General features: G+C 36.8%; 1 protein-coding gene across 2 annotated transcripts in view; it reads left to right on the forward strand.

Moving 5' to 3' along the window:
* Window positions 1-17,707, forward strand: part of ANKRD17 (ankyrin repeat domain 17) — a 121,882-nt gene that overhangs the window by 92,043 nt on the left and 12,132 nt on the right. For both annotated transcript variants that reach the window (XM_087713327.1, XM_087713328.1), the window contains 7 exons: window positions 5,076-5,251; window positions 6,569-6,731; window positions 8,332-8,427; window positions 9,685-9,801; window positions 14,367-14,541; window positions 15,558-16,005; window positions 17,389-17,544. In XM_087713327.1, coding sequence (XP_087569453.1) covers window positions 5,076-5,251; window positions 6,569-6,731; window positions 8,332-8,427; window positions 9,685-9,801; window positions 14,367-14,541; window positions 15,558-16,005; window positions 17,389-17,544 — 1,331 coding nt within the window. The remainder of the gene's footprint in view (window positions 1-5,075; window positions 5,252-6,568; window positions 6,732-8,331; window positions 8,428-9,684; window positions 9,802-14,366; window positions 14,542-15,557; window positions 16,006-17,388; window positions 17,545-17,707) is intronic.

Below are 17,707 nucleotides of genomic sequence, written 5' to 3' on the forward strand. Positions count from 1 at the left end.
AAATTAACAAAACTTCCAGAATCTGATGGTTTGCTCTGGATTCAAAACAATATATGTTTTTCATTTCATGCACACTTATATTTACTTGCTGCTTCACAAAGCAAGCATTCTGAATCATGGAGACTCTTTCATTAGTATTTGAGCTTGTACCTTTGGATTTGTGTGAGGCCTTATGTTCTCCTTCCATAATTGATGTTTCTTTCTGTATACCATTTATCACAAATAAACAAAGCAGAGACCTCTGTGGGAATGAGTGGCAAAAAGGAAACAAATGACAAAAGCAACATTTTGCTGAAATCCTTCAGTTCTGCTGATACCCTGGAAAGGCTACAACCCGGTCTCAACATTTTGTGTTAGTTCCACTTACCTGACTGAATGTCAGACCATTTGCCACTGTTGTGTGAACTGTATTTAACAAGTAAAAGAAAAAAAGAGTCCCTGCGGATTTTACTCCGCTAGTTGTTGCTGACTTATAGGGGGCAGTGCTCATCTGTGTTTCAAGGCCATTGAGCCAGTGCTGTCTGAAGATATTTCTGCAGTCATGTGGCCAGCATGACGTCACGGAGCGCTGTTATCGTCTCACCGAAGTGGTACCTATTTATCTACTTGCATTTGTATGCTTTTGAACTGCTAGGTTGGCAGCAGTTGGCAGGGTGAGGACAGAGCTCATCCTGTCGCATGGAGCTCGAGTCTCGATATTTAACAAGTAAAGGAGTGGATTTGCGAGAGGGAAAATACCTCTCTCTTCATCTAGAAGAGAGGTGTAGTTTACTCTGTAATTTACAGTTTTGTCCAAATTTTGTCAAGAAACAAAAAACCCATATCCTTTCAAATGGGTTGAATGCTCTCAAAGGAGAAAATTAGGGTGTGTCTTCCCAATGTTGTCTTTTTTTTCTGTCATCAATTATCCACAGCTATGCAGTCTCTTCAGTTTGAAGTGTCTTCCTGCACTCCCTGTAATAAATACCTGGGATTACATCATCCTTCACCTTGGTTCCCTCACCTGCTCCTTCTTGTCCTTTTCCTAGCTTACTTTAGCCATTATCTGTGGAGGATATTGAAGCTCTTCAAAGCCAAACTTTATCTCTGTTCCTGAGCCGATATGGTGCAAGATCTTCTCATACCCCATATAGAGTGGCAATTGGAGCATCTAGAGCCCTCCTGCCTTCTGAGTCTGAACCTGCCAGTAGAGCCAACATGGCTGGAAGGTAAAAAGCTGCACTTCATTGGGGTTTTAATGCCTCACTTATGCTGCTCAGAGCCTCTTCTGTGGCCTTCATTAAGGTGTTCAGCAAACTGCTTGAGAGTGATAAATTGGACAAGGATACTAGAAATTTGTTGAAGAAAATTTTTCCATGGCTGAACTGACACCGGATCCTTTACAACCAATTAATGGATTGCTGATTGACATGGATTCCTTAACAACCAAATTAATGGATTGCATATGATCATCACAAGAAGCCTCAGGCTGTGAAAGAAGGATATAGATATAATTCGGTACAGCAATCTTTGAAACAGACTTTTTTTCCCTTTCCTTTTCTTTTTTCTTTTTTGACAATGCAGTAGAAGCAATGAAGGAAACAAAAATTCTCTCCAACTCTCCAGAATGAGAAGAAAAGAAATCTTCCAAACAGTCCAAGGCTTTTCATTCCTCTTACTTTTTCAAACAGTCTTTAAAGATTCAGTCTTAGCTAAGCAGCAACTTAAAATTCCAAACCGATTTAGCACTCTAGTAAGAAACCTTAGTTCTGCGTGGTTATCTTCAGAAATTTACAGGTAGCATACAATGTGAATGGCTTTTATACTGAAGCACCAAAATGTTTAGCAAGTTTTAGAAATAATTAACAAGAATTATACAATAGAAATCAAGCCGATAATGTTTTTTCCAGCTCTTACTCTCAAGGCTACATTCCTATCAGAAGATACTATCATCATACAGACAAATGATCAGGCTGATTACTTGGTGGTCATTGTAGCACCAAAAAAGGGAGAGATCAGGACAACAGTGGACCAAACATGACAATTTGTTTATAAGCTATTTGTAAATTCCAGATAAAAAGATTGTCAGCAGTGACATGTCTCAACAAGGAGATGTTATTGAATATAATAACTTCAATAAACTTCACCACAATCTTTCTCCCAAATGGAAATGTCATAGTTTTTTTTCCTGCTTCTACTATGTCAAGGAACGACGTATACACTGCCTTGAGCTTTTGAAGAAAGGTGATATAAATTCCTAATGGATAAATACTAGTTTAGACATTCCTCTTCAGGTATATCCTCTTTCATCTGGTGATCAGACTATTATCATATTAGCTTTGTGTGCAGCCAGAGCTTTTCTGCAGTTCTTGCCTAGACATTTGTCTCTTGTATAGATATTCTTCAGTGGGCAAGTTTTCATTTCAGTCATTTTTGTTTAGAGTTCAGGTTACCAAGCACCATTAATGATTTAAAAGCAAGTTCTTTTGAATTAGACACCTGCCATAAAGCCTTATGGGTCAAGAATTTATGTTTATTTTTTTTCACCGGATTTAAAGCCATGAATATAAATCTTTTGGCTCTCTGGGAGATCATGCTACTTTCAACCTGCTGTTCAGGTTTTAAATAGAAAATTCAATGAATCCATGTTTTCATTAGAAGAGATAGTATGGTAGCTTGGGTAATATTGTGACTGCTGTTCAGTCAAAGCAGAACATCTAAAAATATTCTCTGAGTACACAGATTAATCCTAATCAATGGAGGCTTAGTAGAATGTTATCTGAACTATTTTAAAAACTCAGGACTTAAATTTGGAGCTCCCGTTCCAGCCATCTTCTTTTCTCCAGAGAATAGAAATTTTTCAAAAAGCTTTCTGGAAAAAAGATTTTAGAGAGTGAATGAACCTAATATAAACATAGTTTTGTCTTTTCTTTCACTTATCAATAGTACAGAAAGGTAGAGAGCAGCATAAAATAATAATAATCATCCCTGATTTGAGATTTAGTTCAAGAGCTTATTTCTTCACCAATATATGAATCTTTATAGCATGTTTACATTTTAAGATGCTGAAGCTCACTGTTTGGAGGTATTTGAACCATATGGTCAATTCTCAAAGGAGGCAAGACATGCCTAATATCCAGGTACTATATGAACATCATAACGCTCTTGAAAAGATCCTTTATGTGGTACAGCAGTATAAAGGTACTATTTGTACCTACCATGGTGCACCTTTATAAGATGGTCTCTCTTGATTTTGAGCTCCACCACAGATTTGTCTCAACAATGATATTGTGTGTGATTTTGCTTCCATCTGTCCAGACACCTAGTTTTTTCAGACACCTAGAGATTCATAAACTTTCTTGGTGATCAATCTAGCAGTAATTTATTGCATTCTGTTTGGATAGTTAACTACATTCTTTGTAAAAGAGGTAGTCTTTTTGAATCTTTAAAATTATCTTCTTTGAAGATACATTCATCTTCAAGATAGTTTTACTTACTATATTGACTTAAGTACTTTAGGATTATATTCCTCAAAGATTTTTATCCTTCAGACATTATTATTAATTTATGGTTAAAGAAGTTAGAGTATTGAAAAGCAGAACTTTTTCAGCCAAGCAAGTTGATTGCATTGGTTGATATAGTAAAGTTATCTTCCACTAGGATCCTCTTTGATTAGTAATGTACTTTCAGTCATCTAAAAAAAGAATTGTGATTTAGTGATCATGAACACGCAGATAACATCCAGACATGTGTTTCCCTTTGTGCTCTAGTGAAGAACAAGTTCTAAGATCACTAATAGGTTTAATGAGAGTTAATAAATAAGATGAGCAATCTATTCTGACTTGGGTTATGCTCCCTCTGAAGAATAAGTCCTAGAAATCTGCTTTGTTAATTCTCACATGACTTTTCTTAAAAGTCTTATTTCATATGCTAGTTGTAATTCATTCTTTGTATAGAATTAGGTATTTTGATCAAAATATTTTGCAGCTTTTTATACCTTTTATATGAGGATGTCTCTGAAAACTTGAGACAAAAGTAGATCTGGTTCAAATTATAGCAAGTGGCTCAATCAATGCACTGATATAATTTTTAAAGACACAAATTGTCTGGGTCCCCCTCTTAAGATTATTAGAACCTTCATGAAAGTATATTTGTTGTCTGAAAAGGAAGTCTAATAAGATTCCTTTTCCACTTAAAGTAATTTTCTTCGGTTCCATTATAACCTCTGATAATTCAGGTTTTTGGATTTTTGCCACGCATGTTCTTTCTTGGGGGCTAGATATCTTCTATTAAAACTACATAAGCAGTTTTAAGTATGTCTTTGGTTGAAAATCTCATTGAACTCAGTAGGACATCTGAACATAAAATCTGAATGTTCATAACACATACTGTACATTCTAATCGTGTAAAGTACCTGGATCTGAAGAAGCGAAGATGCTTTAAATATAGCATAAGCAAACATATTTTTCTTAAGTGCAGCTCCATAAAGGAGATGCATTTATAGCAGCCTGCAAGCTCAGGTATAGGCATGGGTCTTTTAAATTCAGTTGGAATTACCAAGTGAATAGCAAGCATGGCCATTACTAGATCCAGTTCAAGACCTTTGCCCATTTCAGATTCAAATTTCTTTGTCTTGTACATGTTATTCTACAGTATAAAGTATTCTTATTTGTGATCTTTTGTATAAAGGAAAATCTAATAAGAGTTAAACATTTTGCCCTCATTATACAAATAGGAAAAATAATATTTTAAAACTATTTAGCAATCCATATAAAATCTCTTTATTTTGTTGATATTTTCTTGTTGATGTTATTCAGTTTTAGTGTCATTCTGTAGTAGATATCCTGCCATTTATTTATGATGCAAAGCCTCCCCTGCCCCCAATCACTTCTGTGAATTATTTCAAACATTAATAATCAAACCAATCAGGAGTCAGTCTTCTTCCTTTTTGACTTCTTTTACAGAGAACCGCCATAAAAGTTAATAATGCTTGCCTACAAAGTAAAACTATATTGGTTGTTTTTTTTTAACTGTTGTTTTAATTTTTTCAAATTTCACCTGAGAAAATATATTTAATGTTATTATTGTCCATCTAGACTGGACTGACACCATTAATGGAAGCTGCTTCTGGTGGCTATGCTGAAGTAGGCAGAGTTCTTCTCGACAAAGGTGCTGATGTAAATGCACCACCAGTCCCTTCTTCAAGAGATACTGCTTTAACCATTGCAGCTGACAAAGGACACTACAAATTCTGTGAACTGCTTATTAGCAGGTATTATAGTTTATCTTCTCCTGAATAGTTTATCTTCTCCTTATTTTTTTAATTGGTCGTAGAGCCATGACCTCTTGGTTCTGTGACCAGTTAAAAGGTCTAATATGGGTCTATTAATTCCATAAAACATTGATACATAGTGGATTGTGAAGTAGTACATGGAAGACAGATTTCACTTCCAAATCTAATCACAAGAGGCTATAGCATTCATATAGGAGTATTAAATAACTGCCCAGAGCCATCCTAATGGGTAATTTGTAGTATCCTGTGTGGGGCATTCAAAATATTATAAACATACCTACAAGGAAGAAGAAGAACGGCAGTGCAATATACACCAGCTATATCTCTTCAGGGGTTTGCCTGAAGCTATGCTGCCTCAAACTAAATGGACTCTACAGGGATCTTGTCTTCTCTGCCTTACCATGTTGGATTGATACAACTTAATCTTTGAGAAATCAAATCCCAAAAATACTTGCAGTGGGCTTGATAAAATCTTGGGTGAATGTAAGCTGAGGATTTGGGATCAAAACACACATATAGAGTGTGCATATATAGAGAATGTTCGTAAAAGCCAGAACATTGCTAATCCTAAGAGAATAGTGAATATTTGACAGAATAATCTAACCATTAGATTATTATCCTTGAATACTTTACTATTATGTTCATTCAGAATAATAAGAATGCATTTTGAATATGGGACTGAATACAGTGTCTCAGCTGTTCAACCTTCAATCCTCAGTGACTATTATTAAAAGAAATTCATACCTTTTTTTACAAAGTTTCAAAGATATTTCAAAACAGGCCTGTTTCATTGTTATTTACATTATTTTATTTCTAACATTTCCCATTTTTTCGTAATTCAAAACCATTCCAAACTAAATTCTGAATTTTGTAACTTAAAATAAAAAGTAGTGCTTTCTGTAGAGGGAAGAAGATCTGTTAATATAGTTCCTAATTATTTAAGGAGCTATAAACTATTAAAAGAGCTATTCCTTTAAAGTAATAGCAATTCCTGGTTATGTCACAAGGGATCACAAGCAAATGATAATTTAATTGTGGGGCTCAATTATTTATAATTTAGTGTTCTCACTTAACTTTTTGTAATAACAATTTGTGTACATTTTGAATTCTCCTGAACTTGTTTTTTTACAGTTGTTTTTATGTCTCATAGAATCACGTTGCATGAGATGGGCAGCCATATAAATATGATCAATAAATATATTAATTAATAAATAATAGCAGCCTTTGGAACAGAGTTTTTGAGGAGGGGATTATGTCTTCCTTGTTTATTAATCAGGTTTTTTTATTTTTTGGTAGGGGAGCTCACATTGATGTTCGTAACAAGAAAGGAAATACTCCATTATGGCTTGCTGCAAATGGTGGTCATTTAGACGTTGTCCAGTTATTAGTACAAGCAGGAGCAGATGTAGATGCCGCTGATAATAGGAAAATAACTCCTCTAATGGCAGCCTTTCGAAAGGTAAACATTTTTTATCTTTATTTAACTGAAAATACAAGAAGTCCTTGACTTACAACAGTTTGTTTAGTGACCATTTGAAGTTACAACAGCACTGGGAAAAAAAATGACATGGCTGTTTTTCACACTTATAACTCTTGCAGCATCCCCATGGTCAGATGATGGTTGCAGTGTCCTGAGGTCATGTGATCCCCTTGTTTGACCTTCTGACAAACAGTCAATGGGGAAGGCAGATTCATTTAACAGTTCAGTTAACAACTGTGGCAAGAAAGGTTGTAAAATAGGGCAAAACTGACTTAAATGTTTTGCTTAGCAACAGAAATTTTGGACTCAATTGTGGTCATAAGTTGACGACTACCTATACAATGATTTCAGTATGGCAATATCATGTTTCTATCTATTGGCAAGCTTGTATGAATCCCATATATAATTGACATGGAATTAGCTCCATCCCTTTTGATTTTCCAAAAGACCCTCAAGACCTGTCATGTAATCAGATTTGGGGGCTCTAAAGATACAGGAAACCTGCTGAGATGGCTTTGCTGTAGAGATAACCATTTTTTATTCCTCTCATTACCCATGACGTGTGTCATAGATTTTTATGATATTTACTAATATGGATTTTTACATTTTATATCTGTGATTTTACATTGTTATTTTATCGTGTGATGATGAGATGGACATTTATATAAATTTAAAAATATTGAATAGGAGCAAGTTTCTGGAAAAGTATAAATTTAAAAAATAGGCAGTATTGCCAATACAATCTTAATGTCTCACATCTGTTTGAGTTACATTGCACTTATTTTATAAACTGCTTAGATGTTTCCAAATAAAAGCATCTAAAGCCTGGTTTATTATTTTGAAACAATAATATTCGAAACTTAAGATATATTTTAGTTGGATGGATAGAGTTCAGAGTTGCCATAACTTTACAATTTTAAGAAACAATGTGTTTCAACAGATGAATGTCACAATCCATATTCTACTGATAAAAGATTTCCATAGTTGTCTCCATTCATATTCCTATACTGGCAATCTCTAGTTATGCCAGGAAGTCTGTTTTGTTCACAATTTTAAACGTAACAGTAATTTTAGATGCTAAATCTACCAGTATTTCATTTTTTCCTTTTCCATTTTCTGTGAAGGTAAGTACTGTTGTGTTTCCTTTGAAGCTAAATTTTAAACCTTTATTTTTGCTTAGGCTTTAGACTTAGACTACTTTATTGTCACTTTAAATGTACACTAATTGGCATACATTAAAATGAAATTAAGTTGCATACAGCTCTCAAGGGGCCTCCACCTCTGCTATAAACAAAACATGACAAGTTAAATACATACATACATACATACATAATTATGCATGTACCCACATATATTATATGATACTTAGAAACAACACGGTTTATTGTATTAATTGAATAAAATGATCCAGGAAAAGAGATCTTCTATTGGTTTTATGAATTTGCATGCACATATATTGTTCCTTACACTAGGTCAATAAGTTTGTAGCAGGAAGATGTTTTAGTGAACTGTCATATAATTTTAAAATTCATTTTTCATGTCTTTAAATATTCATCAATGCTGAAAATTTGTTTCTTAGGGTCATGTGAAAGTTGTACGCTATCTAGTGAAAGAAGTCAACCAATTTCCATCAGATTCCGAATGTATGCGATACATAGCAACAGTCACTGACAAGGTAAGAGTTATTTTTTCTTTCATATTCAAAATATTAAACAAAAATATATTTTACTATGGTATTTGAAAACTGTGCTCAACTCAGTCCTAGCATTTTCTGTGGCCTTAGAGTTCTAATTCATTTAGAATGTAAATAATAAGTAAAAATAAATAACAGTAAATAATAATTCATTCTTGTATACACAAAATATAAGGATGTAGTATCTTGCCAAGTTCTGTTTCATATTTGCCAACATAGCATGGTTTTTCTCTCTTTCTTTCTTTTTTTCTTTCTTTCTTTCCTTCCTTCATTCCTTTCTTCCTTTCTTCCTTTCCTCCTTCTCTATCATTTGTTTCCCTCTTTTTTCACTCTCATTCTCTCCCTTCATCATTTTCTCATTTCTCTTTTTCTTCCCTTTTCTCTCTCATTTCTTTCTCTCTCGCGTGCACGCACGAGCGAGGATACCCTCTCTCACACACGAGCTTAGATACCCTCTGCAGGGGGCGGGCCCTGGCAAACTCTGTACATCCACCCCAGGGATCAGGCTCTGACAAAGCTGGATTTCCCTCCCCAAAGATGCTCGCCTGTCAGCTGGTCAACTTGCCTGCTCTGCACGCCTTTGCTGCGCTTTGGCCGAGCCCGGCCGCTTGCTTGAGGATGGTATCCCTGCTCGTGTGCACCCTCCAGGCCCTGCAACAGATGGCCAGGGGATTGTCTGAGGAGGAGGAGGAGGGTCATCTTCGGGAAAGCCGCCACTGTGGCTCGTGCTTGCTTCTCAGCTGTGGGCCTATCCGTCATACCCTCTTCCTGGATCTCATTCCCACCCCACCAGCCCTCATGTTAGCGAGGTTGGCGTTGGCCACGGCCGGGTTGGACCAGTGTCTCGGGGCAGAGAGCAGGTTGCGTGACCAGGTCTGCAGGGAGCCACATGAGAGGGATCAAAGAGCCACATGTAGCTCCGGAGCTGTGAGTTGCTGACACCCGAGTTGGGGTAATGAAACTTCTATAAGAAAATAAGCTCAGAGAGCACCAAGGACCCATCAATGAAATATGTGTATATATTCTTTATCTTATAAAGATTACCTGAAAATTATATCATCAGTTACGGTACTAAATTAACTTCTTTTCATTGGTTGCTTGAATATTTTAATTTTCCCAAATCTTTGGAAAGCTTGTACCATGAACTTATTCCACTTCATGTCATTGTGTGCTGTATTGGTCAAATCATTGATGCTCATTCCTCCTCTTTCTCCTTCTCCTTCTCCTTTCCTATTTTAGGAAATGTTGAAGAAGTGCCATCTATGTATAGAATCAATTGTTCAAGCCAAAGACAGACAGGCTGCAGAAGCAAACAAAAATGCAAGCATTCTTTTGGAAGAGTTGGATCTGGAAAAGGTAAGTAAACTCTTTTCTGAAAAGTTCGTATTTAGATTTGGAACAACTAACAGTGATAGAAACTGATTGCAGAGAATGAACTGGTGGTCCACCTAGTTTGCCCTTTTAGTTTTTTGTTTGTTTTTGTTTATTTATTTAATTGGTTTTTTTTTTCTTATTTATGTATTTTTAATTTTTGATGAAAGTTAGACATATGTTTATCCCAAGCATGTTTAAACTCAGTAACTGATGATTGACCCACTATCTTTCCTGGAAGTTGGTTCCAAGCTTCCACTATTCTTTCTTTGAAGCAATATTTTCTTTACTTTGCATTACTTTATATTACTTTTGAACTGTCCTCCTGTCAGTTTGATGGTATGCCCTGTGTTATTGACTTTTGCTTAACATTGAAATACGGCCTCCTAGAACCTTATTCATATTCTTAATATATTAAAGGTTTCAGTCATGTTCCCCCCTTCCCTTTGCCTTCTGTCCCCCAGTCTCTTCTGATACATTTTGTCCTCCTGACCTTGCACCATTTTTGTTGCCCATCTCTGGACTCGTACAATCTTATCAATATCTTTTTTATGGGAGGTCTTCAGAATAGGAGATGGCATTCCAAACGGGGTCTAACTATATCCCTATGTAGCAGGATCAGGAACTCCTTTTTCCTGCTGCTTCCCCGCAAGCAGTACATCCCAGAATTGTCTTTGCCTTCACAACTGCCTGGCCACACTGTTAAATTCATTTTGCACACCTGAACCATGAGCACACCTGAATCTTTTTCTTCTCTTGTTCTGTGTAACACTGTATTGGGGGTACAGTACAGGTTTCTTTTTCCCCAAGGGTTCGCAACTTGGGAGTCCTCCTGGACCCACAGCTGACTTTTGACCATCATTTGTCAGCTGTGACCAGGGGGGCATTTGCCCAGGTTCGCCTGGTGCGCCAGTTGCGGCCCTACCTGAATCGGGAGGCCCTCACAACAGTCACTCGAGCCCTTGTGATCTCTAGGCTGGAATACTGTAATGTGCTCTACATGGGGCTGCCCTTGAAGAGCATCCGGCGACTGCAGCTAGTCCAGAATGCGGCCGCGCGAGTGATCGTGGGCGCACCGCGGTTCGCCCACATAACACCTATCCTCCGCGAGCTGCGCTGGCTACCTGTTGATCTCCGGGTGCGCTTCAGGGTGCTACTTACCATCCATAAAGCCCTCCATGGTAGTGGATCTGAATACTTGAGAGACTGCCTTCTGCTGATTACCTCCCTTCGTCCCATCAGATCGCACAGATTGGGCCTCCTCCGAATTCCATCCGCCAGTCAGTGCCGACTGGCGACCACGCGGAGGAGAGCCTTCTCAGTAGCAGCTCCGACCCTTTGGAACGATCTCCCCGTGGAGATTCGTACCCTCACCACCGTCCAGACCTTCCGCACAGCCCTCAAGACCTGGCTATCCCGTCAGGCCTGGGGTTAAAGATTTTAATCCGCCCCGCCCGAATGTTGAATGAATGTTGTGTTTTACTGTTTTGTTTTATTTTATTCACATTTATGTTTTCTCTTGCACTCTCTCCTACGAGTTGTAAGCCGCCCTGAGTCCCCTCAGGGAAAAGGGCGGCCTATAAATGCCAAATAATAAAAAAAAAACCTCCTTTTTCCTGCTGCTTCCCCGCAAGCAGTACATCCCAGAATTGTCTTTGCCTTCACAACTGCCTGGCCACACAGTTAAATTCATTTTGCACACCTGAACTATGAGCACACCTGAATCTTTTTCTTCTCTTGTTCTGTGTAACACTGTATTGGGGGTACAGTACAGGTTTCTTTTTCCCCAAGTGCATCATCTTATACTTAGAAACATTGAAGTGCAGTCTTCATATTTTTGACCGATTTTCCAGCAATGCCAAATCATTTCCATGTTACGAATACCCTCAGGAAGGTCAAATCTATTATACAACTTTATAATCATCAGCAGAAAAAACAGACTTATATACACTTAGACTTATATACTGTTTCACAATGCTTTACATCCCTCTCTAAGCAGTTTTACAGAGTCAGCATAATGTCCCCAACAATCTGGGTCCTCATTTTACTGACATTGGAAGGATGAAGGGCTGAGTCAACCATGAATTACTGAGATTTGAACTGCCAAACTTCCAGCAGCCGATAGTCAGCAGAAATATGAACTCCACTATATGTGGACAGTTTCTTTTTTGCTCCTTATATGCAGTTAAAACCTAAAAAAGTAAAATTACAGCTTACCTTACTAAGTTCCTGCCCCAAATTCTGAAAATCCTTCTACACAGAAAACACATCTTTTTTTGGACGGATCATTAATGCCAAGTTGCACAATGACATCAACATCACAATCCTTACTATCATTATTGACAATCTTAACAATGCATCTTTTTTCTCTGCTGGCAGTAGCACCAGGCAGATACCTCACGTCCTTCAGTACCTCCACATCATTTTCTAAATAGACATTTGTTATAATTGAGTTACCAGCCAGAAGATGACTTCTTTTTTTAGATATCCTACTTACCAGACATGGCTTATTTATAATACCTGATACAGATTTTTGCCTAGCCAGGTCATCTTCCTCACAGAGTACAATCCCCTCCCCCTCCCCTCACAGAGTACAATCCCCTCTCCAGTTGAGTCATCAACATCACAAATGACTGAACCTGTTATCTTAGTATCCCTATTAAGTTCAGCAGGGGCACTATAATTACCTTGGAGGAACATATCAAAAACATCCTGTTTATGGTCCACATCTCTCACCCTGCCAGATCACACAGTTGTCCATAGTGCCTAACTTCTGCATGGTCTTTGTAGATGCAAGTAGCCCAATAGAATCATCAGCTTGCAATCCGTAGCTTAGCAGAATGGCAGCCATCACATATGACACATACCAGTTGAGTCAGCCATCTAATTTCAGCCAAAAGAGTACAGACTAAAGACTCTAGATAAGCGATCTGTCCATGTAAACTAGCAATCTGCATACAAATAGTTTATATCCAAACTTAAGTAACAAAAATAGGTACAAAACAAATATTACACTGAATTAAATGAGATTTTCTAAAAATAAAATTGAAACCTCACAAACACTTATCAAGGATGAACTACTTTTTCAAACTACTGATGATTTTAAAACTACACTTTTACTCAGATGCATACTTCTGGTCAGCTCTCAAAATTAATAACTTCACAGACTATATTCAAAAAGTTCCTTATTTACCATACTGGCCTGGATTTTACATAGCTATTTCCTTTTACCTAGGCTAATTGAGACATTCTCAACCCTGGCCAATAAAGAATTGCCCTAGAACAACTGCTACCAGCAATTCCAACCATTAAGCATTATAGAGTTAAGTTGAAGAAATCAGGAATACTTTCTAACTTACCTTAATCTGCTATTGATGTTTTTAAAACTATACTTGCTCAGCTCTCAGAGTAAGTAATGGCATGTGGGCCAGTAGCTTGTTCTGTTGGATGAAGTTCCAGTTCTCTGCAGCTCATTGTGAGCAATTCCTTGCTGTCCCAGCAATCCCTAGTGCTCTGCAACTACAACCAGTGATTTAATTTTAACTGGCAGGCACCCTTAAAAATGTTACAAAAAAGCATGAATTTCTATCAATAAACATCAAGGTGCTGCCACCCAATCTAACTGTACCCTCCAACATTTATTACTTCCATTTCAGTTCTTTTTTTCTGAAGACTTGTTTTGCATATTACCCCATTTCCCCAAAAATAAGACCTAGCTCGATTTTTCATGCTACTCGCAACATAAGCCCTACTCTGAGAATAAGCCCTAGTTAAGAGCATCATCAGTGGTGGGTGTGGCCATCTGATGTTGCTCATGTCATGGGGCGTCTATGAGGTGAGGAAGATTTCTTCACTCTCCTTACCTTCTTTTCTTCACAAGTAATTTGCCTCTTGGTTCTTTCAGCAACTGCAGAAGGCACTGAAAAAGAAGAGGCAGTCCATTCTTCCCCAGATTGATTTCAGAAGCCGCCACCATCACTGGCCAGGGTGCCTGACTGCTGGGCCTGCTGCACCTGCTGGGGGACCGGTGGTGCCCGGGCGGGCTGCTCTTCAGCCAGGCTGATGGGCGGTGGCATGAGCAGCTCCCTGCATTGTCCATGCAGCTGCTGGCCTGTCTGACCTCAGTTCTGGCTGCTGCCCTTGCGGTGCCTGTCGGCCAAGATCTTATTGCTCCCTACCCTCCACCCGCCCTGCCTGTTGTCCCTGCTGCTCCCGGGACACTTCTCAGTCGTGGCGGGCGCCCTACTGACCAACATGTGTGGCTGCTCTTATGCTATGTTTATTGTGAAGCTATGTGGCAAGGAAGATCCACACTTTCTCCTTCCCTACTTTTTCAGCTTATCTATCTTTCTCAGCTTACACACACCTAATTTGAATATTAGGTACTACATAGTTAATCTATATTGAATAATAATTGAAAGCTATTGAAATGGGTATACGTGTGTATGTTTCTTATTATCTCTGTTGCAAGCTCTGAACCAATATTATCTGTTCAAAAAAGTTCTCTTTTTTGACAGTTCTTTTGAACACCTTTCTAATCTAATTTGTAGTTAAGGGAAGAAAGTAGACGATTGGCACTAGCTGCTAAAAGAGAGAAAAGAAAAGAAAAAAGAAGAAAGAAAAAAGAGGAGCAGAGGAGAAAGCTAGAAGAAATTGAGGCAAAAAACAAAGAAAATTGTGAATTACAAGCTGCTCAAGAAAAGGAAAAAAAACTAAAAGCTGAAGGTATATATTACAGCACTGCTCATGATTATTGTTGGGGTTGCCTGGTATGGATGCCACATAAAGTTAGTTTGAAACAGCCAGCAAAACTTCAGATTCCACAGGGTTTCTTTTACTTTTCCATCCCAAAATATTGCAAGCTTTATGAAGAATCTCATGAGATTTATCAATATCCATCTGCAGGAGTCTTCATAGGCTACAGGGCTTATAGGCATTTTGAGACTTAAAAGCTTTAGAGGATGAAGAGGATTTAGTGATCTGTATAAAGGAAGAAGGTGGTAACTGTAACATTAGAGTTACCATGCCTTTTGATTTAAAGCCCTTTATTCTTTTCAAAATATTGGACATCTACTCTTAAGATTAGTTAAGTAACAAATTGCTTATTTTAAATTAAATCCTATGATCCTCATTAAATTAAATCAATTATTAATTAATAAAGCTATTGAATTAAAGCAAACTCCATACTATGAATTTATAGAAATCTGATCAAAATATATATTCTTACCCTGTGCCTTTTAAATTTGTGTTTATAAATCATAAATCTGTTATACACATTTCTATTTTTCATAATTGAAAATATTAAAGTGATTTTTGCTAAGAACTGATGAAGAAAATTACTTTTTGGAATTGTTCTTGAGATTAACATTAATACAATCTAAAAACCAACTTGATAAATTGAGTGCATCTTTAAAATTCTCATGCATTTTTTAAAGAGATTTTGTTTGTTAAATAGGACTTTTTGTATAGTAAAGGAAGTTTGTTCATTAATACTCTAAATTCAATTGTTTCCTCTGTAATTTGTAAATTAGGTTTGTGTTCATCCTCAGCTTTTAGAAGTGGAACTTACGTTTATATGTTCACACATCAACTTATTTATTAATAAATATGTATTAGGAAACAAGATACTCTAATAGGATCTAAGATCATACATAATTTGCATAGAAATATGTGGACCAGTATTATGATAAATACTTCAGGAATGCTTGGGCTTTAATCATGTTCTTTTGTTTCTCAATTAGAAGAGCCAGGAGTCCCAACAGAACCCCCCAGTGCTACCACAACAACCACTATAGGTATATCTGCAACATGGACAACTTTGGCAAGTTCCCATGGGAAAAGGAATAATAATGTTACTACAAGCAATTCTAAGAGAAAAAGCAGGAAAAATAAAATGAACCAAGATACAGTTCAGATAATGTTTGATGATCAGCTTCCACTCTCCTACTCTCAATCAGAGAAAATAAATGGTGAATCGAAAAGCAGCAGTACAAGTGAAAGCGGTGACAGTGACAACATGAGGATTTCCAGCTGTAGTGATGAAAGCAGCAATAGTAATAACAGCCACAAAAGTGATAGCAATTCATCCACAGCAGTCAGCAATGATCAGAACAGCAAGAAGCAGCCAGCAGTGCTTGTTACATTCCCAAAAGAAGAGCGAAAACAAATGTCTAGCAAATCTCCACTCAAGTAAGGCTCTGTGGGTCTTATTGCCAAAACAATTGATAAATCTTAATTATGCTCTAAGCTCTCTGAATTTTTTATTGGCTTGTATTTTCTTTCTCTTTAGTTCCTTTATTGATAGATAATGTGCAGTGTTTATTAAAATTGTTCTGCTGCCATTCTACCAAATAAACTATTTAGGGATAGTCTAAGTGCATTCTCTGAATCCTGGAAAGAAGAAATGGTTTTCAACTTGGCAAAGAAGGGCCAGATGACATTTTAACCTTCAGTGAGATATCAAACAAACTATTCGGAAATTTGCAAGAGAGGTTGAAACAGTTCACAAAGACCCAGTCTTAGTGTGTACATTAACAAAGGAGAGATAGTTATAATTAAAACTGATTAATGAGACAATGTGTGAACCCATCTTCCTGGAACGGATGATTAGTTAATGTAGAAGAGACATAATTAAGGATATAAAAAACATTACAAAGTGCTCATTGTTCTATTCTAGAATAGCCCCACGGGCTTCCCTTTGCCCACATAGAAACAAAAATTATTCTGATAAATGTTACAAGTAGGTTAAAGCAGTGTTTGGATTCTAGCTTTTATTTCATGTATGTATCCATTTCAGGATTTCTGAGAGGAACCTTGAAGGAGCATATTTTCTAACAAACAATATCTTCAGTCTAAAGGTAGAGTAGACAAGGTGACCTGTTGGACTATCTTTGAGAGAAAAGTAGTGTAGTGTGATGTGATGAGAATAAATGTTATTTAGACTACATATATTTTACTCTCAACATCCCATGATCATCTAATAAGAGAATATGTCATAACTAGAAAAATAATTATAGTGGCCATTGAACTTTTATAATAAGTATTTGCTTACCTAAATAGATATAACCATAGATGGACAAATAAGCAGTGGGAGGAATAGTGACTTCCGACTTCCTGCTGCTTTTCCCATTGATTTTGCTTGTGAGAGGAATGGTATATAAATTGTGCATCTCATTAAATGGAAATTATTGGATTTGTTTTGACTCTTGAGTGCAAGGCATATTTCAATTTATAGGAAGCTTTAAACAGAAAAATTAAAACTTGTTTATATTTTGTTTGCTGCTTTACCATAGCTGTAATATCCATTTTTCTATAGGTATAGAAATATTTGATTGAGTATCTTTTTTAATTGTTTTAAATAAACATGTGCTTTGAAACTGAAAATCAGTCATTTTAATATGTCATAGATTTAAAGGGTTTGGATCCCAACATAATTAGAGAACACATCTGGATATCAGTAGGATATTTTATTCTCTTTTATTATTTGTCTTTAATATTTATATCATAGAGATTAACACAGATATTTTCTCTCTTTCTCTTTCTTCTATGTCTTTCTCCCATTTTACTTGAAAGGTTATCAGAGGTTATTGGTGAAGTATCTGCTAATTCCTTATCTACTTGCACAAAGTCTTGTCCATCACCTCTCTCTTCTCCCAATGGAAAAATCAGCTTAGCTAGTCCTAAACGTGGTCAAAAGAGAGAAGAAGGGTGGAAAGAAGTTGTAAGAAGGCAAGCTAAATTTTGTATTACAGCAAATTTCTATTTTTCTTCCTGTCCACTTTACAAAATGTATTTTAACATTGCTTAATTCTACTAGCTAAATTAGGAAATATTACAGTAAATGAATTCCTTATACTAAGTTTAACAGTTTCTCATAAGAATTGCTGTAAAA

This window comes from Thamnophis sirtalis, unplaced genomic scaffold (assembly GCF_051295495.1).
Source record: "Thamnophis sirtalis isolate CommonGarterSnake01/CBP01778 unplaced genomic scaffold, rThaSir2_p1.2 scaffold_4, whole genome shotgun sequence".
Lineage (NCBI taxonomy): Eukaryota > Metazoa > Chordata > Lepidosauria > Squamata > Natricidae > Thamnophis > Thamnophis sirtalis.